At 41.8% G+C, this 20,565-nt stretch overlaps 3 protein-coding genes across 5 annotated transcripts; 1 reads left to right on the top strand and 2 right to left on the bottom strand.

The window, feature by feature from the left end:
• Window positions 1–525: 525 nt before the first annotated feature.
• On the top strand, window positions 526–9,456 carry LOC128768446 (amine sulfotransferase-like). Of its 3 annotated transcripts, XM_053881333.1 has the most exons (7): window positions 526–661; window positions 1,871–2,025; window positions 4,667–4,884; window positions 6,719–6,845; window positions 7,141–7,235; window positions 7,298–7,478; window positions 7,884–9,456. In XM_053881333.1, exons 2-7 carry the CDS (start codon window positions 1,875–1,877, stop codon window positions 8,000–8,002), a joined length of 891 nt encoding a protein of 296 aa, XP_053737308.1. In that variant the 5' UTR covers window positions 526–661; window positions 1,871–1,874; the 3' UTR covers window positions 8,003–9,456. The 3 variants fall into 3 exon arrangements, with proteins under 3 accessions (XP_053737308.1, XP_053737307.1, XP_053737309.1); XM_053881332.1 differs by lacking the exon at window positions 526–661 and having other exon boundaries at window positions 692–2,025; XM_053881334.1 differs by lacking the exon at window positions 526–661 and having other exon boundaries at window positions 1,877–4,433.
• A 1,310-nt stretch (window positions 9,457–10,766) lies between these two features.
• On the bottom strand, window positions 10,767–13,721 carry rwdd1 (RWD domain containing 1). Its single transcript, XM_053881335.1, has 7 exons — window positions 13,435–13,721; window positions 13,024–13,089; window positions 12,738–12,868; window positions 12,220–12,363; window positions 11,590–11,722; window positions 11,330–11,392; window positions 10,767–11,136 (listed from the first exon to the last, which is right to left on the bottom strand). Exons 1-7 carry the CDS (start codon window positions 13,505–13,507, stop codon window positions 11,024–11,026), a joined length of 723 nt encoding a protein of 240 aa, XP_053737310.1. The 5' UTR covers window positions 13,508–13,721; the 3' UTR covers window positions 10,767–11,023.
• Window positions 13,722–16,261: 2,540 nt separating this feature from the next.
• Window positions 16,262–19,507, bottom strand: LOC128768095 (calcium homeostasis modulator protein 5-like). The gene is made up of 2 exons (XM_053880695.1): window positions 18,838–19,507; window positions 16,262–18,203 (listed from the first exon to the last, which is right to left on the bottom strand). Exons 1-2 carry the CDS (start codon window positions 19,378–19,380, stop codon window positions 17,814–17,816), a joined length of 933 nt encoding a protein of 310 aa, XP_053736670.1. The 5' UTR covers window positions 19,381–19,507; the 3' UTR covers window positions 16,262–17,813.
• Between the last annotated feature and the right edge of the window lie 1,058 nt (window positions 19,508–20,565).

The following is a 20,565-nucleotide window of genomic DNA, read 5'->3' as shown; positions in this document are numbered from 1 at the left end:
GTTGGCTCACAACTATTGTTGGATCTTTCAACCCTGACAACCCTCCAACAAGGCCATAGATGAGGCTAATACTGTCCATTTTAGGGGATGGCAAAGTGATCCTGGCTGAACTGGAGATTTGTTTGTGGAATTTGATTTGAGCTAGCCATCATTACTGAATGAATCATATTGCTGTGGACAAAAACATCGAGTCAACAACGAGTACATGAACTTAGTCTGAACAAGTAGGAGTATATGTGAAGTGTCATGGAATGCCATAACAAATATTTATTTATTTAATGATTCTGTTATTTTGTTTAGGTTTAAATAATGAATAATAAATAATGTTTGGTTGTGCTTGGGCCAAGTTCATCTCTGAACTCTCCTCATCTCCAGACACCCGGCTGGTGAGGAGAGGTGTGTCGGGAACGTCGAGACCTGGTTTTGGTGCTGGATTTGCATGAGCAGCGTATGTGGGTCGCTGCGTCTGAAATCCTTGTCATTGGTTTGTTTGTGACGATCAAGCCTAAGCAGGAAGTCCTGACATCGGAGGTGTGTCACTCTCCCTGCACGTCGCAATGCAAAACTGTTCGGGGCGGTGCCGAACAGCGCGGCGTATATCCACAACTCGGGGGTCATCTGAGGCAGCAGAGTTCGGTTTTCACCCCGGAGCACGCAGCTGGTAAGGGTCGCGATGAAAAGCAATTCTTCTTTCGTTAGTTATTGACGAGCGCATTTTACGTCTGTTGAGTCAAAAGGAATTAGCCAGTTAATATTTTAAAGGAAACGAAATTGACCCACTGGATGCCAAATACTTTTTTTCATAGCAGTCTTTTTCATGGAATATTACAATTAGCTTTGAATGACTTAGTTATTAGTTTATTATTACTTATTTATTTGTATCTAATATTCTGCGGTTTTATATCACTTGGATGTAACTGCAGTTCTCCGATCACGTACGACAGAACAATATTTTCATCGGAAAGGGGAAGAGAAAAGTTCAACATGATCTGATTTTCTTCTTAACTGGAAAAGAGTTCGAGCTCCAAGCGAAGCGAGTCCTGTCTGTGTGGTGTTGATGCGCTCTCCCCGGGCGCCCGGGTTGCCTGCAACAATCCAAACATCGCGGGAGTTCATTGCTCACGCTTTATAGAAGCACCATACAGTCAGAGAAAAAATGGTCTTGAGAGAAGCCTTTGAAGAGCATCAGATTTATTTCAGCTGATGATTTGATTTGATTCATTTAACACAACTCTATCACCATCTGCGCTCTACATGTGTATCTGTAATGATGATTAAAAAAAATACATTAATTGTAACTGTATATGAATTGTATTTGACACCTGAGATAGATTTCATTGAGAAAGTAAAATCTGATCTAATTTAAACTTGTCATTTACATTACCTTTTCAGCACATGAAACTCTGAAGGTTTGAAGGTGTTACTTAGATATTGGAGAATGGGTGAGCGTGAAGACTAGTGCGCTTGTGATGATCATTAAAGGAGTCTTTGAGCGATGATGCAAATGTGTTGGTCTGTCAGACAAGATCAACCCTTAATAACACTAGAGCTCATCTAACTGTTTTTACATCAGACATGTCTCTGAGCACTCTGACATTGGAATCACAAGTATTCTACTACAATTCACCCAATGATTCGGTGAATTGTGCCATTGACACATGGGTCTTTGGGTATCTCATTGCCCTCACAACAGTGCCTGTAAGTACTCTTAGGAACTGCTCACCTCAAATGAGTACCACCTCCAGATCAAAGGCAGAACGCCAGAAGATACTCAACACGTTTCATTATTTCATTGGGTTCATATTTCATATGCTAGAGACTCACTACAGTGAATATTTACAGAACATATGAACTCTGTTCTCACCTTCAGAGACATGAATGACCATCAAGACCATGACTTTGAGCTGGTGCCACACAGAGGCTTTACTTTAATCAAAGGAACCCACGACCCCGATGATGTGGACCTCATTCATGATCTTGAGGTCCGAGATTCCGATGTGTTTGTGGTCACGTACCCTAAGTCAGGTGAGGTCTCATGGATGTAGATACCAGTTGGATTTAGCTGATTTCTGCATGATTTGGTCGTCAAATATCACCTGATCTTCATGTAAGTCAAAACTGACATTCATAGTCTGTTTATGTTAATGCTACAAGAAAAAAAAAACATGTTTCCATGTTTTTATTATTAATAATATATAATTGGTTTTTTTTCTGCCATCTAACTCAACTCTGGTTTCACTCTTCCACAGAAGACCATTGGTAATGCTGTGGAACACTATTGTGCTATAGTGTTTTTAGGGTGTTTTGACACGCCCCCATTATTGTGTAATATTTTACTTCCTGTAGATGAGTTGGTCAAGATGTGCCAGATATTTGTCCTCAGCTGACAGACTCTTTGTCGGTCAACACCTCCCTCCTATTAGTTATTGAAGAAGTCATTAGTCTTGAGGTCCATTCTGCAATGTGAATATTTACATAAACACAACAAAACTTGAAATATACCATGCTCCTTAGTGATAAAGTTAGAAGATACACTAGCAAACAAGCTTTCGTCTTCCTCTTTCGGCATTTGGCAAGTCAGCCTGCTGTTCCTTACCCTATCTTGACAATCCTCCCTGGTTGTACCTCTTTTCTTCATGTCCTTGTTTTCACATCCACTAACCTTAATGGCTGCCATCCTCTCCTTCTTTTGCCTGGTACCTCCATGTCTACCATTCTCTGTCTCTTCTCTCCAGCTGAGTCTAGCCTCCCAAGCTTTGTCTCCAAACCTTTCTCCATCAGAGGTCCCTCCGATATACTCATTTTCAATCTTGGTCCTTTCTGGTCAATTACAATGAAAACTTGAGCATCATGATCTTTGACAGTCTTTTAACTCTGCTTGCAGTAGTTAAACCCAAGCATCATTACACCAAGATTACACCTGACAGTCGTCTCCACCCATTCGACCCTGCCTGTACTCTCCTCTTCTTCTCTTTCAATCCCTGTCCATCACTCAACAGTATATGCTGCTCCCAAATGTTTGAAGCCATATTTTCTCAAAACCTCTTGTCCCTATTCTTCACGAGTCATCCTGCCTCTATCTCCCATGTACATGTCCTGTGCAACCCTCACATACTTCCTCCTGACTTCCTCATACAATACAGCAATTACAGTAACCTTCTCTTTACATCTCTGTCAACATCCCCAGAGAACAACAAATCTGGTGCTCTGTCTCATCATGAACCCATACTCCTGTTCACTAATACTGTCTGTTCTTTTAAACCTGGTCTCATTGATTCTGTCCCAACTCGTTGTGATGTGACTCATCGACTTCATCCCTTTATTGTTGCTGCAGAGAAACTTTGTTACACTATCTCTCCACTTGTCATCCACTTAGCCTTCAAAATTATAGAACATTCTAGTCACTGAGTTCATTTCTCTCCACAACTCCACTGGTATCTTGTCTAAGCCTACACCCATTCTGCTCTTGCTTCCTCTTAAGTGCTTCCCTCACCTACATCTTGCAAATTTCCTTAAGTACCTGGACCACTGTCTTGACTTTATCCACCTCTTTCTCTCTCTATCATTCTCCATCCAAGCACTCCATCCACCCTTCCCTCCTACTTGCTGCTGTTGATCAGCCAAACCTGTTGCACATCCTTCTCTGCTCCCTATGACTCTTCAGGTTTCTCATCAGTGCTCTAGCACCCTACTTGCTATCCTGAATACATCCCTTCATCATTCCTTGTTATCCAGTCTCTCATGCAACTCACTATAAGCCTCTGTCTTAGCCTCAGCAACCTCTCTCTTTGCCTGACATCTACACACAAAGTAACCCCTGTTTACTTTTTTCTGATGTATTCCTGGACCTCATCACTCCACCACCAAGTCTCTCTGTCCTCCTTTCTCTTCCCTGATGATGCACCTTACACTTCTCTATGCCCTCAGTGAACACCTCCCTCGACACTTGTAAGCTCCCCTGTGTTGCTCTCTCTTCTGGAAGTAGGTGTTCACCACTTCCATCACCATCCTGTTAGCAACGTCTACCACCATCTGGCCCTCTGAATTCCTGACTCCATATCTGCTCAATACTCCCTCATCTCCTCTGTTTCCTTCACTTGTGTGGCCATTGAAATCTCCTTATGCCACTATTCTCTCCCTCTGGGGAACACTGTACATTACCTCATCTAATTTCTCTCCCTTTCTTCTCCTACTGCCATCTCAGCTGTGATGCTTCAGCACCGACTACGGTTATCATGACTTCTTCTACATCTAGCTCCTTCTTCACTTCCATAACATTGTTCCTACACTTAGTCTGATCTTTGTTTTCTCCCTAAGTCTACCTCCTCTTATCTTCTGTCCTCGTCTTTGGCCAACAGTAGCACCATTTCCTCTGGTGTCCTGCAGGCTAACACCGAAGGCCAACCTTGTTAAACCAGGCGACAGCTGATCCGGTATGGTTTCCTGAATTCTGAATCGCATGTTAATGTGCTAAGTAGGGTTGGTTTTGAGCCGCTGCACTACCTGATGCTCAGTCGTTAGTAGTTGAACATTACCAAAAGCTCTTCTTTTTATCATACATATCCACTTCCTAATTTAAAGTACGCCTTATTGCCTAAACTATAATCTTTGGAAGGAATGTTTCATGTCGATCTCACTACATATGCATGCTGCTTGTGTATTGCAGGGACCATCTGGATGCAGCAGATTCTTCTGCTCATCGAAGCCAAGGGTGATGTCAAGGCCATCAGTGGGAAGGGCAAACTGTCAAATGGTGACCTGATGCCATGGCTAGAGTTGACCGGTCACTCTCGGGCATTTGCAGCTGCACCCTCACCCAGGCTCAGGGTCACCCACCTGCCCTACCACTTGATGCCTGCTGCTTTAACCCAGAGGAAGGGTAAGGTCAGTCATCCACTCGATCATCTATGACACTTCTTACCTGTGAAACTTATAACAGGGCTTACATCTTAACTTAGCACATCTAGTCTAGAGTTATTCACACTTGCATCAAAAGCAAGCTGTATATTAAACCCAACCCAGGGAATGAACAAGAACATTCAATAGGCCGTTGATAAACAACCAGTCATTGCAAAACAAGTGAAGGACTTCAGTGGTTAGCACACTCTCCTTGCAGCAAGAAGGTGGCGCGTTCTGTCCCTGCAATTGTGGATATCTGGTGCTCTTGCGGCCCATATCCCCAATGAGTTGGAAACTGGATGTACAGGGATCCAAGGTTGCCAAGCAGACTGTATAAAAATATAGGGTAAATTATTTACTGCTGGGTAGGGATGGGACAACTTATCATACATCATATACCGCCAAACACAATCTCCACGATGACAATTCTGCATCTCACGATAAATTCGATAAACACGCAGCACACTCGCTGCTTTGGACTTGCATAGATGAACATGATGAGACCATGACGACGCGTCGTGCTCTCCAGCTCCGCTGCGTTTGACAGCTGGCACAGTGTTTGACAGTTGTGGAGTGTGGAGTGGTGGTCACGATCGTAGTTTTAAACTTATTTTTATCACATGCAGCTGCATGTGCTGGCGCTTTGGCGAAACACTCTGATGAAAATAGTTGCATATTGCATATTTTGTTGCATATATAGAGCTCCGCTCCGGTATAGGCCGCAGCGTCCGCTCCGGATTAAGGTTCACTGATTGCGTACACACTCTCACAGGCAGTGCTAATGCTACAACAGCATGGGACCATCAACAAATTCTAAAACGGTCAAAGTATTCATGAAATTTTCAATAAGGCAATGGAAAACAACCATATAAGGAGAGATCATTTTGAAAAGGTTTTTCATCACGCAAGACAAGACCGACTTCTATGAGAGACGTGAATCATTGAATATTTCATCTCTACATTTACTTAACTATTTAACATAAACAAATAATGATGTTGGAGACAAACTCCACTAATAAGTTTCATCATAAAACAGTTTCACGAGAGACTGTAGTGTCTAACACATGGAATAGAATGAAAATGTGTTTATGGTGATAATTATCGTTATCACTGAAATTACAACATTTATCGTGATCATTTTTTGTCTATGTCGCCCATCACTACTGCTGGGCCCAAAAATAGTTCTATTTGAAAAGAAGGTGGAGGTACAGCTGGGTCTGTTGCTTCACAACCAGGACTAGCCTTCTTGATGCATCCAACAGTAGCCCTGACCCTCCCATCCACTTGCTGAGAATTCTTTTTGCATATCAGGTAGAGTAACATAATGCTTTGGGAAGTTGCTGTAGCCCAGCCTGCTCCTCCTTTGTCACTTTCAGACAGTGCATTTTCAATGTACACATCAGGTTTCAAATACTGCTTGAAGTTCTGGGGAAAGTGTTTTGTGGTCATTGTTCTGTACATAAAAGGGTTTAAGACTGTCACTCTATCCACAGCAACCTGAACAGGTTGTCCTTGCCGCTGTAGTTTAGGCCAAATCCTGCTCAGCACATTTGAATTTGGCAGCAGAAAGACTCGGAAGCATTTCAATTGTTCTGTTTTGGTGAGTTGGCAGAGGATGAGTTGACTCATATGACTCATAACCAGCGGCATGATGTTCAATTATTCCACACACGTGGTGGCTGAAGTTCAAGTGCTCAAAGGAATGAAAGAATGAATGAATGAAATTCCATCAAAAGGGACGGTTCTTGACACGCCCTCTGAATGATGGCTGGTAACAGTGACTAGCTTAACTCTAACCACAAGCCTTCCTTCTATACAGGTGATATACATTGCCAGAAATCCCAAAGATGTCCTGGTTTCTTACTTCCACTTCCACAAATTAGCAACCATGCTAGAAACACCCAAGAGTTTTGATGAATTCTTTGACAAATTCATGACAGGAGATGGTAAGTGTTTCAACACGACTGCACTGTGACACTGTAAAACAACACTCACTTAAACCATTTTTAAAAATCTTAAACCTTTGGAAAGAAATTAAAGTTAACAAAAGCAGAAAGCACCAACACCAGAAGTGTGACAAAGCGGAAAAACCTAAGTATGACCAACAACTTGAAAAACCAAAACACACACTCGGCAATGCAGTGGCCTTGAGGCACAGAGCACAGTTGCTATATCCTAAATATAATTTTTGTGTTTTGCTCTTTGTGCAATCCTGCTGCATACATGTTTCCTTCTCTGCAGTGTATGGGTGCCGCTGGTTCGAGCACATTAAGACGTGGTACTCTCACAGGGAGGAGCTAAACATGCTGTTCATCACTTATGAAGAAATGATTCGAGTAGGAGCTCACCCTCTTTCTGTATATCTGTGGGCTCAAGCACTAACGCTGTTGTGGTTCAGGATCTACACTCATCTGTGAGGAACATTGTTGCTTTCTTGGGCAAGGAGCTGACAGAGGAGCAGCTGGAAAGCGTGGTGAAACATAGCACCTTTGATATCATGAGGAAGATGCCTCTGGCTAACTATGAGCAGGTGCCGGGAGACCTGCTGAACCACCACCAAGGGAAGTTCATGAGGAAAGGTGAAGCTTGTATTTGATATTTCTGTTTTTTAGTTCAGTGATTTTACATGCAGAGCAATGCTTGTGTCATTCTCCGTCTATCTGGTTACCAATAATTAGAGACACAGAAGTACATCTTCAATGGACAATGAACACCCTAGTCAGAGAACTGTAGTCAAAGACAAACGTGAATTCCAGTGAATTCACAGCCGTAGTAGAAACCTGATTCCAAAAGTAGAAAACATGGTACAAGAGCAAGGAACACAAACTTCAAAGTCTTAAATATAAGAATCAAAGATAAAACCCTGGGCTCCTAGTTTCAAAACACAGCAACAGAATGCTGTGTTTTTGGCACATGTGATGTTGAGCAGTGAATAAACAGCATGTTGAGTCAGTTGTATAATAGTAATCATTGTGTGTTGACAGGAAAGGTTGGTGACTGGAAAAGTCACTTCACGGTGGCTCAGAGTGAAACGTTTGACAAAGTGTTTCAAGAAGAAATGAAGGACTTTCCCCTGTCGTTTGTCTGGGACACAGAGGGATAAGTGTCTGAGGAACCCCAGAGAACCGATTCATCTCTCTTGTGCTTTTTTCTTCACTGGCTATTTTGGTTCACGTACATTGACTGTCATGTCAAGCCTCTACCTTGAATTTTCAGATTCCTATATTGTATGCTGGATTAAATGTAACTTAGAACGCAACAGATTTCTAGGTGCTCTGGTGAGAGAGAATGGTGCTCAGATGTGTTTATTTACTGCCTCCACCGAGGAGGCCCTGTCACCACCTTTGTTTATCTGTATGTTCATCTGTAAGCCAAATACTTTGAAAAGTTCCAGACATGGTTACATGAAACTTTCAGCAGATGTTGATAATGGAACAAGGAACAGATGGTTAAATGGTGGTGGTGTCTGACTAGACTAAGCATCGCCTAGATAACTTGATAAATGGTGTTGTTCATTTGGAAATTTTCCAGTCTCTATGTAAGACTTGACAGAGATTTGATCATTCAAAAAAAAATAGACACCGCCATGAGCCAATAGAATTCTTGAATCATAAAATTACTACTTATCTACTCGATTTAAAACTGTGTTTTTGATCGATTTTTAAGTTGTCTTTCACTTCGTTTAACAGGACAGTTAAACGACATCTTTGAGCACCCATAAGTCTGTTTATAGCTCTCAGACAAACTAGTTGAGTAGTTTCAGTGATCTAGTGATCATCTGAGACTTTTATTTGCAGGTTTCTTTTGGCTTTTTCTTCTTGCAGAGGTGTAAAACTGGTTGTTTTTAAAATCACAAACCTGATCACAAAGCTAGTTCATGGGTGGATAGATTCTTTCTGGAGCCAAAGCCGAGTCTGGCTCTTGCAGATAACATGCCCTCCAGGGAGGAGTTTTATAACTTCTTATTGTCTAAATGTACCGGTACTCATTTCAGGAGTGTCTGTTGATCCTGCAGCTTCGTCATTCAGAGAAGAGAGTGAAAAGTCGTGCCAGGATCATAGTCCCACAGCCTTGCATGCACACAATAAAATTATTAACAAGAGAGATCTTCACGTGTTAACCAGGTACACAAAGTTTATTTAGACGCCTGATGTTTATTATGGACCGGGGGAGTTCAGCATGATCTTAGTCGTAAAAAAAAAAGGTGATTCATTAGATGATAAATGTTCTGCAGCCATTGATGGCAGTTTGATGAATCAACTGTATAACTGACAGTGTGAGAGTCTTGACTTAGTTCTCCTTCCTGGGGAACTGGTCTGGTTGATACCATTTTGCTGTCTGTGTATTTTGAAGATAGCCTTTACCAATGACAAAATTATAGCCGAGGTATCAAAAAGTTGTTCACTTTTGTTGGTACACCAGAATTGCTACACCTGACCTCTCAATCATCAACTCTTCTGCCTCCGTTGAGAGAAATACTGTCAAAAGACACATACAGGACAACTCCTTGTGCTGTGCTTCATTGGACTGAGTGATTAAAATCAAGAGAGATGGGAATTGAGTTTGTTCTGCTCTTTATTTGTGCAGCTGTGCCAGTGAATGGGTATTCTTAACACCGGGACATTAACAAAAGTACTTCTTGTGGCTTGAATAGGTTTCCTGCAGAAGATAGATCATCACTCCTGAACTGGACCAGAGTTCATTCATTGTGTAGGTTTGAATAGAACCGATATATGTTACTTGAAAAACACGTTTGTCGGTGGCTGTGTCTGGAGGAATCCTGATGACTCAAATTCGGCAGGACCTGTGGACAGGAGCGCTGATGACCAAGGCTCTCTCAGCGCCACTTCTAGAAAAGAACTGTTCAGCACAAACAGCAGTTGATTTCCCTCACAGTAGCATGTGACCAGTGACTAATATTTACACCAAAAATCAATATGCTTTTCCAAGTTAGACACGGAGACTCCATGGAATGCTAGTCAAAAAAGAGGTGCAGCCCACACAAAGGGACCCTGATCCATCAGGAAACCACAAGATCATCACATGCTTAACAAAGGTGAAAAAAAGTGATGAAACTGAAAGTGTTTCACACTTGTCTAGACACTAAACCCATCCAATCTTTGAGCCGATTGAATTACAGGTCACTGTTGAACCTTGTCCCACAGGAAGGGTGGGCGTCATGTTCCCATGGAATTCTAATGTAATGCCTGTATCCAAGGACAAAGAAAAACTATCCTCTGAAGTGGGGGATCTACTGAGACCTTCAGCAGGGCACACACCCTGCAAATGATGCATGGTAGAACGCCAGTGCTTCAACAGACCTGTCCAACCAGCACAGGATGTACAACTGAACAAAAACAAAGGACTTCAAGATCTTATTACACTTCATACTACGTCTGCAGTAAATAGTGACATTCTCAATCAGGCATGATTCTGGAACCCACAACTGTGCAGGATTACAATGGCAGCAGCATCTTTCACCCCGGGAAAGCCTTCCATACCTTACCAGCTGCTGTTGTGGGCTTGACAAACACTGTCCATGAAGCTGGTGACATGGTGAATTAACCTGAGATAGTTCCCAACAACAAGATGAAGTAGAGTGCTCAGATGACAATACAAGTGACAATCAGCAAATATGCCGCATTAATTTGTTAGTTTCATTTAATAAATTCTCATTTGAGCTTTGAAGAGCTACATTCTGTCCTACATAGAGAAGCACTGGCATTTCTATTTTTAAATGTCATCAACAATCAACATTCACAAGAACACAACTCTCTTTCTCACTGCTTTCAGTTAGCTTGTGACATTTAATGTGTTGACCTTGACCTTGTTGGCGTTACAGAGAAGAACCACAACGCTGTCTCGTAGTCATCCATAATCACCACCTTTATTGTAGTTTCTTCGACAATAACAAAGCAGCGAACAGCCTGTTCAACACCAGTATCCCTTCTCAAGAAGAAAATTAGATTTTGGAGCAAGAGTTCAAAGTTGCTGCCATCTTGTGGACATTTGCTGCACTGGCGTGGCAGGGTTTTTTGACAAAGCTATGGTCAGTTGATCATCATCCATTACGAGTTAGTCTTTGAAAAGCTTGTCTGCTTCATCACCTCTGGTGATAAGGTGGTCAGTCCTCATCACTGCCCATCTCAAGGGGGTCATAGTCAGGGTCATCTTCATCCAGGTCCAAGTCGTCGATATCCTGGAACAATGACTCATCCACTTCCACGTTGTTTCCAGCTGCACGTGAGAAGTCTGTTTTAGAGCCTGGTCTCTTCAGAAAGTGTTTTTCTTATCATGGCATGAGCCTCTCAGACAAGATAACTGACTCTATGTGCATCTACCAATTCATCCTGTATATCAATCACTGCAAGTCACTTACTGTAACAAAGTGTTTTTTGTGTATCATCTCTAGGAGTGAAAAAAACTTTACCGTCTTCCAGGAACTGAATGTCTGATGTGTCCAAGTTGTGGTCAGTCTCAAAAAGCTGCTTGCCTGCGAGTACACGAGACACCTGTTGTTAAATGAGCTAAGACCTTTTCACTCTCCTGGAAAATGAGTCCCACACACTGAATCAACATCCATATGCTCACAGAGTGCTGTTGAGCATATCTGCATAAAATAAGTGTTAAAAAAGGGAAGAGTCAACTACTTCAGACTGAAAATGAGAAAAAATAATTGCAAAGGATTACCAGTAAGCTTGGCTTTGCCTGTTTGCTCCTCTTCTTTCTGCCTTTTCCGTCTCAACTCGTTCATCTCCAGCTCAAACTTGGCTTTCCATGCAAGGAAGTTCTCAATGGTGACCACAGTTCCTTGGAAAGCCACCTGAAAACACACATGCACGCACACACACGGAGACACACCACCGACACAAATCATTTATATTGACAACTGCACGCATTTATGATCATGTTTTGGCTCATGATCCAAAGCTCACATATGCATATGATGATGGGAAAAATCATGGATTTGAAAACATGCATATAAAGCAGACAAACAGTACTCAGAACAATAGTCTGCATATAGGGGATCTGACATTTTGGCATATAACAGAACATTACACAGGAGGATCTGTTTTGAGTATATTAAAAATATTAAAAACAATAACAAGCTGCTAGATATTTATTGACAAACAGAGAGTGATGGTGGACTCGCTATTTGTCTGGGTGACCCAATTCTGAGCCAGGCTTTAAAAAATGAATAAAATAAAATATATCTTTTAATGTTAGCCACAAAAGGGTGGCATTTCTGTGGCTTTTCCATGGCATAAGACCAACAGTATACTCAACAAGGCCTTCAATTCACATGCAGGAATGTCTCACCTTCTCTGCCTCTTCTGCTTCCTTCTCCTTTCGCTGTTTCTCCTCTTCTCGTCTGTTCTTCATCAGGTCCACAATTTCATTAAGCTTCTCTTGAACTGCCGTCACAAGTGTGAAGATCATCACCATGCCCAGGTTTTCCTCGGCCTGGAGAAACACAAATTTCCACCCATCAAGTCAAGAAGTCTGTCATATTTTTCCTAATCACATAGACAGGCCCATGTGTATATGGCTTGTGTGCATTCAACACAACCACAACGATGTCAACCAGATGAAGTGGGCCCTTTAAGTGTCTAAAAGTAAGCAGGACTGCTGCAGTAGACCGTTGATTTTTCTTTTGGAAAATTTGAAAGCCATACTTCAAGCAGCAGTGCGTAGTTAATGAAAGAAGCGTATATGAAGTACTCAGGTATCGGCAGGTTAGACAGTTTTTTTTTTCTTGGTCGATGCAAGACCCTCACATCGAACAAAAGAAGATGTGTCAAAAGAAGAGTAATCACTACTTGTCCACATATTCCCACCTGCTGCTGTAGTAAAGAAAGGATGATGTCCACATCATTGTTTTCTAGGTTTTCCTGTGAGTGAATTTCCCACAGCGGGGGTTCATCTGGATATTTCTCTACATAAGTAAACTTCAGCGTTGTTTCCACCGCTGCAACACACAAAACACAATCAACATGAGAGAAAAACACTGCCATAAATTCTTAAATAATCTTCGAGTAAAGCATGGTCATTTTTGCTCTATGATAAACAGATGAAAACGAAATACAAAATAACAAAAAACAATAATGACAAAAACGTACTCACTTTCACCATTCTCCCCTGCATCTGACGTCACTGTGATAGTAAAACTAATTGGGTCTTCTGACAGCACTGCAAACATGGAATTGACAAATGTTAAAATTTACGCCCAAGTTAGCAGTCAAAAGGCAGCAACCAGCAGAACACAAGTATAGTCGCACACAGACGAATGAAAACGGATCCCATTTTACCGCAGAATATCCCTTGTATAAAGTAGTTTCATGCTTACATAAAGAGACGTGGTGAAGCTGACAGGACTCACGAAGCAATTGACTTTATGTAGCTTGTATGGAAAACACAAGATCGACTGCACATTTTAAAGAGACGAGTATTAACGTCTAACCCACAGGTACCATAGTAAATAGTAAGCGTGTACGCTCGTGCTAGCCAGCAGTTAGCCGTCTCACAGTTACTCACCAGTAAAAGAGTCTGGGTATATAGACTCTATAGCTTCGAGTTCGTTTCTTTGTTCCTCGCCGTAGTCAGTCATATTGGTATTAGTGATGGTTATCTCAAAGTTAAAACGAACATCGCCGCTTTATTCGTACTAAACACGCATCCACCGCGGCGTGTGCTGCTGGCGATCGATTAGCTACTTGGTCGATTTGTTATGTCTTACTTTGTTATTTTCTCAAGAGACACAATGTAAGTACCTGGAATATGACGCATAATTATTTCAATATACGGTCACATTCTAATGGTTCATTTGGCTCACTAACCTCTATCAGAGACGAGTACATAGGGACTCTGCTATTGACTACTTCTGTCTATGTCTCTGTACTTCTGTTTTTTTTTTCCCCCTTGAAAACTTTATTTGGAATACACGCATTGATTTGACCTTGCCTCCAATTGGAGATGGTAGCTCCTGACAAAACACAATATTTTTGTATTGAGTTGATAAAACCTGAGTATATTTCTAACTAGTATATTTATAATTCGTGAGCGTATGTGCACATGATTATATCGTGCAAATTTGTACATTTAGTTGTGTAATTATTATTAATATAGTCTACTTTTCACATTATAATCTGGAAATTGTACGTTTTATCCTCTATTCTAGTTTTTAAAATCCTGCATACATTTGCGCGCACAAGACGACGTCAGAGTGAATATTCGCGCATGCGTGTAATTATCGCTGTCGCTGCCTGATGTGGTCCGTGTCACTGCCCTATTTGCTTCTTCCTCATCTTCCTATTTGCTTCTTGCTTCTTCATAGGGCAGTGCCAGGCAGTGACAGTCCGCCTTCCAGTGACAGCCACATTTAGGTGTGGTCTAAGTTGAGCAGCGCATGCGTTTACCTGTAAACGTCAGTCGGTAGAACTCGCATGCGCGTTGCTGAATTCCGGTTCCAGCACCGGAATTTCCGGACCATATCGGGCAGGCGGACCAGATCAGGCATTGACAGCCACCAACAGGAATTATTTGGGTTTAGAGGGAGACACAATGGGTGTCATAGTGAGTCATAGTGAGTTTGAAGAGATCAATGGGGGAAAAGATGACTGTGACTTTAAATCACGGACGATATAGAGCCTGAATCTCTGCCCCTTTCCGGTCGGTTGAAGGGACTACTGTCAATGTGTCATAAAAACGAGACCTGGTCGGGAATCAGCACCAAGTAGGGAATAAGGGCCGCGACAACAGGACCTAAAATTTATTTTCTGGTCTACCTTGTCTGCACATATACTGAATGATAAATAATGTGAGTTTGTCATGTAATTGGTGATTTATTTGTGAAAATACACAATTATTTGGACTACAAATCAAACCCTGCATGTATGATCTCTGGCACTAAGGCAGATTCTAAAGGCACTAAACCATCAAAGGTAGACGCTAGCAAACATTAGCTGTGAAGCTTGTCTCACATCAAGTGAGAGCCTGCGACGAGCATTGTAGTTCGCTACCACATATCAAACAAAAACAAAAATAACTTTTGATGCCAGTGGAAAAGCAGTTGTCTCACGGCATTATAATATATATTTCAAATTTACAGATATCAGATGTGAGATCTATGGCATATTTCAAGCAAGATCCGAAAATAACATCTATCTCTCCATTGACTCTCGTTCATATTATTGTTGATTTAGGTCCCATGAGGCGGAAGGAGATAGGCGGGACTTAGGCTCCCCATAATACACTATTACTCACTTCTTATTCTTTAGCTAAGTGTCTGTAGTCTCTAGGAGTGACCAGGATGGATAGGATCAGGATCCAGTATATCAGAGGGACAGCACATGTCAGGTGTTTAGGAGACAAAGCCAGGGGGGCTAGATGGTTTGGACATGTACAGAGGAGAGATAGCGAGTACACTGGTAGGAAGATGTTGAGGTTGGAACTTCCATGCAAAAGGTCGAGAGGAAGGCCAAAGAGGATATTTATGGAGGTGGTGAAGGAGGACAAGAGGTTAGTAGGTTTGAGAGAAGAGGAAGCAGAGAACAAGGTGAGATGGAGGTGGATGATCCGCTGTGGCAACCCCTGAAGGGAGAAGCTGAAAGGAAAAGAAGATTCTTTAACCAAGTGCTTTTGAAAATACAAAAACGTGGAGTGAAAAATATAATTGCCTATAACTTTTATCACCCATGTCAGAATTTGTATATTAATTTGTATTTGGTTTTGTACATTAATGGAACTTTATTCACGCTAGAGTTATGTGTGCTGACCCTGTGGAACCAATAAAAGTTATGCTTTGAACATAGAAACACACAAAGCAGGAAATTATACCTGCCAGAGGGAAGAGGGACAAACAGTCCATGACCAAGGGTGAGAAGAATCGGCTCTGATCCCACCTGGGTCCTGAGACATACAGGTCATGAAGTGGTGGAAGTCTGAAAGCGATCACCTTCTCAGCAGATTGCACAATGCGCTGCAGTCTGCCCTTGTCCCTGGAGGTAGTGCTGCTGTACCACATGGTAATAGAGAAGGCGAGGACAGATGGCTGAGTAGAACTCCACCAGCATCTTAGTCGGCATTTGGAATTTCCTCAACCGCAAGAAGAGCATTCTCTGCTGGGCCTTCCTGATGGGGGAACTGATGGTCGGCTCCCATTTGAGGTCCTTGGTGATGATGTTCCCAGGAAGTGGAAGAAGTCCACAATGGAAATGGGCGACTCAGCCATCATGAGGAGGACTGGAGGAACTGTGACTCGTCTGAAGTCCATGTCACGTGATTTTATAGATTTTTCATTTGTTTATTCATTCATTTTGGTCAACTTTAGAAATCAAGAAAAACACAGCAGCTGCTGCTGTAAAGTGACTAGCATTGTTTATTTGGTAAATGCTCTTGTCGACCATAAACAGTGGTACCATCAGTCATGCTATGCACTAATGAATGGTATCATGAAATGTGTCAATGGATACACTGTGGTTGGTTCACCAGAGAGAAATGGGTGCACTGTAAGGACAAGACAAAGCACCGTAGTTATGACGTATTCAGTGAATCCATCATGTCAATGACCACATTCACTGAGAAAGCTGTTCTTGTGTGGACCCAGCATGTTGTCACATGTCCAGACCCCAGTGACATGCAAGTTTTCACATGCTTGCAAATTTCTTCTTAAACCTTTTCAAGTGGCCTGTTCGCCTGTTCGTCGTGATCCTTGAGTTTTTAATTTTATTTCTTGCACGTTTTGACGTGCATTCACATTTAAACAGACAAACTTATATTTGAAACTGTTACATTTTTGTCTTCCATGCCAAAAAGAAAATGGAATTGAGAACTTAAATCAAGATTCTTAATTATAAATAAATAAATAAAAAACAATGATAATAACACATGCCTTCTTTACATACCCCCTTTAAAACTTGAGTGGCAAAGTGCTTTGGGGAAAAAAGCTTGAGGTGTTTAGACTTCCAGGCACCTTGATGGAAAAGGTTTAATCTCCTTTGATTCAGGGCTCTGCCTTGGTACAACAAGTATCTACAGTGTACTGACTCTTATGTTGTCAGCATTTCATCCACACAGCTGGAAGCCAGAGCAAGAGTGGATTAGATTGGATTTAAAAAAAATAAATGATAAGAAATGTCAAAGTGGTGAAGCATAACTCAATCTGGAGTGATGTGATATCTCTTTAGACCTAATTATTCTTCCTTGCGCTAATAATTCAAATAAGTCTGTTTACCCTCATTAAAACCTGCACATGACAATCACAGTCAGTCTGTAATATTGGCGTTGATTAAAAAAATATTTAGCAATATTTGCAAAATAATATCAAAATTGAAATTGACACCCTGAACAGAGACAAATATAAAATGACTCAGATGAGGTCACTTCTCTGCAGCAAAGACGGCGGGGACTTTTGGGGGCGCACCAGGTCAAATATCTGTCTGGATGGAATTTGAGGCTTTCTCAAGCAAGCTATGTGACTGCTTCACACACCAACATCCATAGTTATTTTCACAACAGCTTGAGTCAGCAAAATAACACAGCAATGGCCATAAACTCAAAAACAAGTTCCTCAAGATCACATGTTTTTTAGAGCTTGTTTGTAATTACGCAATGACAACCTCATATTGTGTCAACCATGCTTCAATTAGCAACCCAATACAACCAGATTCTGTTGCAAGCCTCTAGGTCCATCACTGCAGCAGCAAACATGTTTTCACATAGTCTGAGTTAGTCAGACCAGGTACCGTGAACAGTGAGATTATTAGTGCATACAGTACATTTCTAAGCAGAAGTGATTGTCAGTCACATTATTCCTATGTTCCTCTTGGGGATGTCAAATATGTTATGCCAGATTATGCCAGAGTGAAAAACCCTACCATGGCAGTTTACAACAAATGAGTGAGAACCCTTCTCTCCTAGCTCATCTCAATTCCATGCTCCAGTTCCATGACTGGCCTCTTCTCTGGTGTGTAGTCTCTGTCCACCTTCTCCACGTAGCGCTGCAGAGTGCTGTAGTACTGCTCACTTCTGGAGAAGGTGTAGAGTTCAGAGATCTCCTCCCAGGCTCGGTGATTGGGGAAAGGGAATGGTGCAGGGTCCTTGTTGTCAAAAAAGCTTTGCATATTTCTCTCTGCAAGTTTGGAAGCATATTCCCCGGCGAAAGACTCAAATTGTTGCTTTTCTTTCTCCATGTAGCGTTTCCAAAAGGTGAGTTGTAGGTAGCTGACTTTGGAGCGACAGTTAGCGATACAAGATGTAACAAGGCCCACCACCGCTGCGATGATGATGATGCTCCAGCCCAGGATCTGTAAGACAAACATCAACGGTCTGAACCCAATAGTTTATCCAAATCTTTGCTCCTAAAAATACTTTTTTTTTTTTTTACAAAACAGCACTATGTGCTTTATTTATACTATGACATGCAAATATTTAAGCAACTGTACAGAGTAGTTGACTAAACAACACACAAAAGTATTATATTCATTATTTTTCATTCATTATCAATGATCTTTTCGGGGCGGCACAGTGGGACAATGGTGAGCACTCAGCAAGAAGGTTTCAGCTCTGGGATGAATATTCATCTCACAAGTAGATTGTATACTATTTGAATTGAACGGAAGCAATGCCAAAAGTTACATTATTGTTATATATTTCTTTGTATTATGGTTCCAAACACTCATTAATAAGGACATATATTCAGGGGCTGCATTTCAGATTCTCTCCACCACATCAATAGTCATCTGATAATCAGCTTTAAAAATCTCTCCCAAACAAGTTAGGAGCTTAGTGATTCTTCATTGTGACGGTAACAAGCATTTGTCTGCAGACTCATGGTCTAGGCATCCAGCGCATCCACCCCAACAATGCAGCATATACAAGCCTAGGACTATACAAGCTAAGCCATGCGTTCTCAATGCTTTTCCAGTTTGGATTTCTTACCTGAGACTGAGCTCGCAGCATTAACAGCAGCTCCATTCGTTCATCACTGGAGAGCGTGGACCTGTCACACGGCACACGAGCCAGCTCCTCCCGACACTTGATGGTTTTGTTATGACAGAGCAAGTTTACCACAAGGTTGTCGTCCAGACCACTAACAGCACACTCGTAAAAGGTGCCGTTGAGCAAGGCCACTGAGAGCCACATCAGAGGGGCCACACATGCACCAGTGAAGATGTTGGTGAGTACTCTCAGGCAGCCAAAACAGTTTCCACGAGGACAAAGCTTGAAGGGATTGATGCAACAACCTGTCAGAAGTCTCCACAGCCTGGTGCTGAAGAACAGACCAAGAACCAACAGAACTATAGCAGGACCCAGAATGAAAGTCAGTCCATAGCCAAAGTTCTGTGCACGATTGCACGGACACTGAAAGGAGACCATTGAGAAGATCCTCTCTCCACCGATAGTCAGTAGAGCCATGAAGCTGTATCCAATAGTGGCTTTTTGGTTCATGAAGAAGCGCAGGACGGTCTGAAAGTTATCCATGACTTCAGCAGGGATGCTTCGCCCACACTGCGGATGTCAATCAGCGTGAAGAACAAAAAGAATAAAATGATGAAGTGAAAAAGGGCTGCTGTTTTCCTGTTTCTCTCAGCTGAAAAGAAACCAGCTTTCTGCCCCACCCTTCAGATTCTTCTCTCCCCCTCAGACTCCTCCTTCTCACCCATGTCTCTTTAATTACCACATCTGTTGTGTCCGGAAAACCCTGGCTCTCCTAGGACAGAGCTAGATCTGCACACTGAGACACGTCCCTGAAGGCTTCTGTCTTCATATACATACTGGTATTTTTCTTTTCAGCTCCACCTACAAAAGCGGAACACATGAAGCACAAATCCTGCAAATCCAGTTTGGACGTCTACTGCTCAGTGTGTTGACAGTTGGCCCAAAATCTGGAGCGCAGAAAAAGACCTGTTCTCTAAAGTCACAGAAGTGTCAGCGCAGTGTCAGCACGATCACAAATAATGGCCATGCTGTTCGGTCAAATAAACACAAACTGCACCGAATTGATAAAATGATGCAAACTGAATTAGATCAATTACATTTAGAATAAAAGCGCTTGTATTTGAAGATATGAAGAGCCTACCATTGTCTGTTGAGCAGAGACCAGGCGTCAGCAGCAATGCAGAAAGAGCAAGTGAACAATCCTCTCAGTGGTTTTCCATTCCCATAAGGAGCGTGGAAGTTGAGAGGGGCTGGTAATGTATGAGGACTGACAGCAGCAAAGTGCCACCGACACTAATGGCATCACTAAGTGGAAAGAAATCGTTTGGTAACACATAATAATACGGAAAACACACCAGTTTTTCTGTTTCATTTTGAAATGTATGTCTTAAGTATCTTCAACTTGTTTTGTTTTTCTGTTCATGCTGTCAAGTAACACATCTGCAAATAAACATTGATTACTAATGATAAATAATAAGAATTAATAAAGACCATCAAATTACACTTTGTATTATTAGATGACACCAGTTTATTCTCTGGGAAATTGTTCATCTTTTTCTGTCTGCCTCATTGCTAGTAATGACAGCTAATTTCTGATCATCGAAATCATATTTAGTGTGAAGCTCCAATGAATTCATATTGCCGGAGTTCATTCATAGTACCAATATTTGCACCAATATGTATCGTGTCTAGTCAGTGAAGAAGCTAAATGTCTTGTAGACTACCATC

This window comes from Synchiropus splendidus, chromosome 12 (assembly GCF_027744825.2).
Source record: "Synchiropus splendidus isolate RoL2022-P1 chromosome 12, RoL_Sspl_1.0, whole genome shotgun sequence".
Taxonomy (NCBI): Eukaryota; Metazoa; Chordata; class Actinopteri; order Syngnathiformes; family Callionymidae; genus Synchiropus; species Synchiropus splendidus.
Note: the sequence above shows the minus strand (reverse complement) of the source record. Positions and strands in the feature narration are given on the sequence as shown.

Bases quoted from the DNA above. Each gene is read 5' to 3' on its own strand.
- LOC128768095 (XM_053880695.1), bottom strand. From the start codon at position 19,380: ATGGATAACTTTCAGACCGTCCTGCGCTTCTTCATGAACCAAAAAGCC. The intron at 18,204-18,837 runs GTAAGAAATCCA...TTTGTCTTACAG, and splicing joins TGCTGCGAGCTCAGTCTCAG to ATCCTGGGCTGGAGCATCAT.
- LOC128768446 (XM_053881332.1), top strand. From the start codon at position 1,848: ATGAACTCTGTTCTCACCTTCAGAGACATGAATGACCATCAAGACCAT. The intron at 2,026-4,666 runs GTGAGGTCTCAT...TGTGTATTGCAG, and splicing joins GGTCACGTACCCTAAGTCAG to GGACCATCTGGATGCAGCAG. The intron at 7,236-7,297 runs GTAGGAGCTCAC...GTTGTGGTTCAG, and splicing joins CTTATGAAGAAATGATTCGA to GATCTACACTCATCTGTGAG.
- rwdd1 (XM_053881335.1), bottom strand. From the start codon at position 13,507: ATGACTGACTACGGCGAGGAACAAAGAAACGAACTCGAAGCTATAGAG. The intron at 11,393-11,589 runs GTAATCCTTTGC...GTGTACTCGCAG, and splicing joins AGGCAAAGCCAAGCTTACTG to GCAAGCAGCTTTTTGAGACT. The intron at 11,137-11,329 runs GTAAAGTTTTTT...TCTCACGTGCAG, and splicing joins CATTCAGTTCCTGGAAGACG to CTGGAAACAACGTGGAAGTG.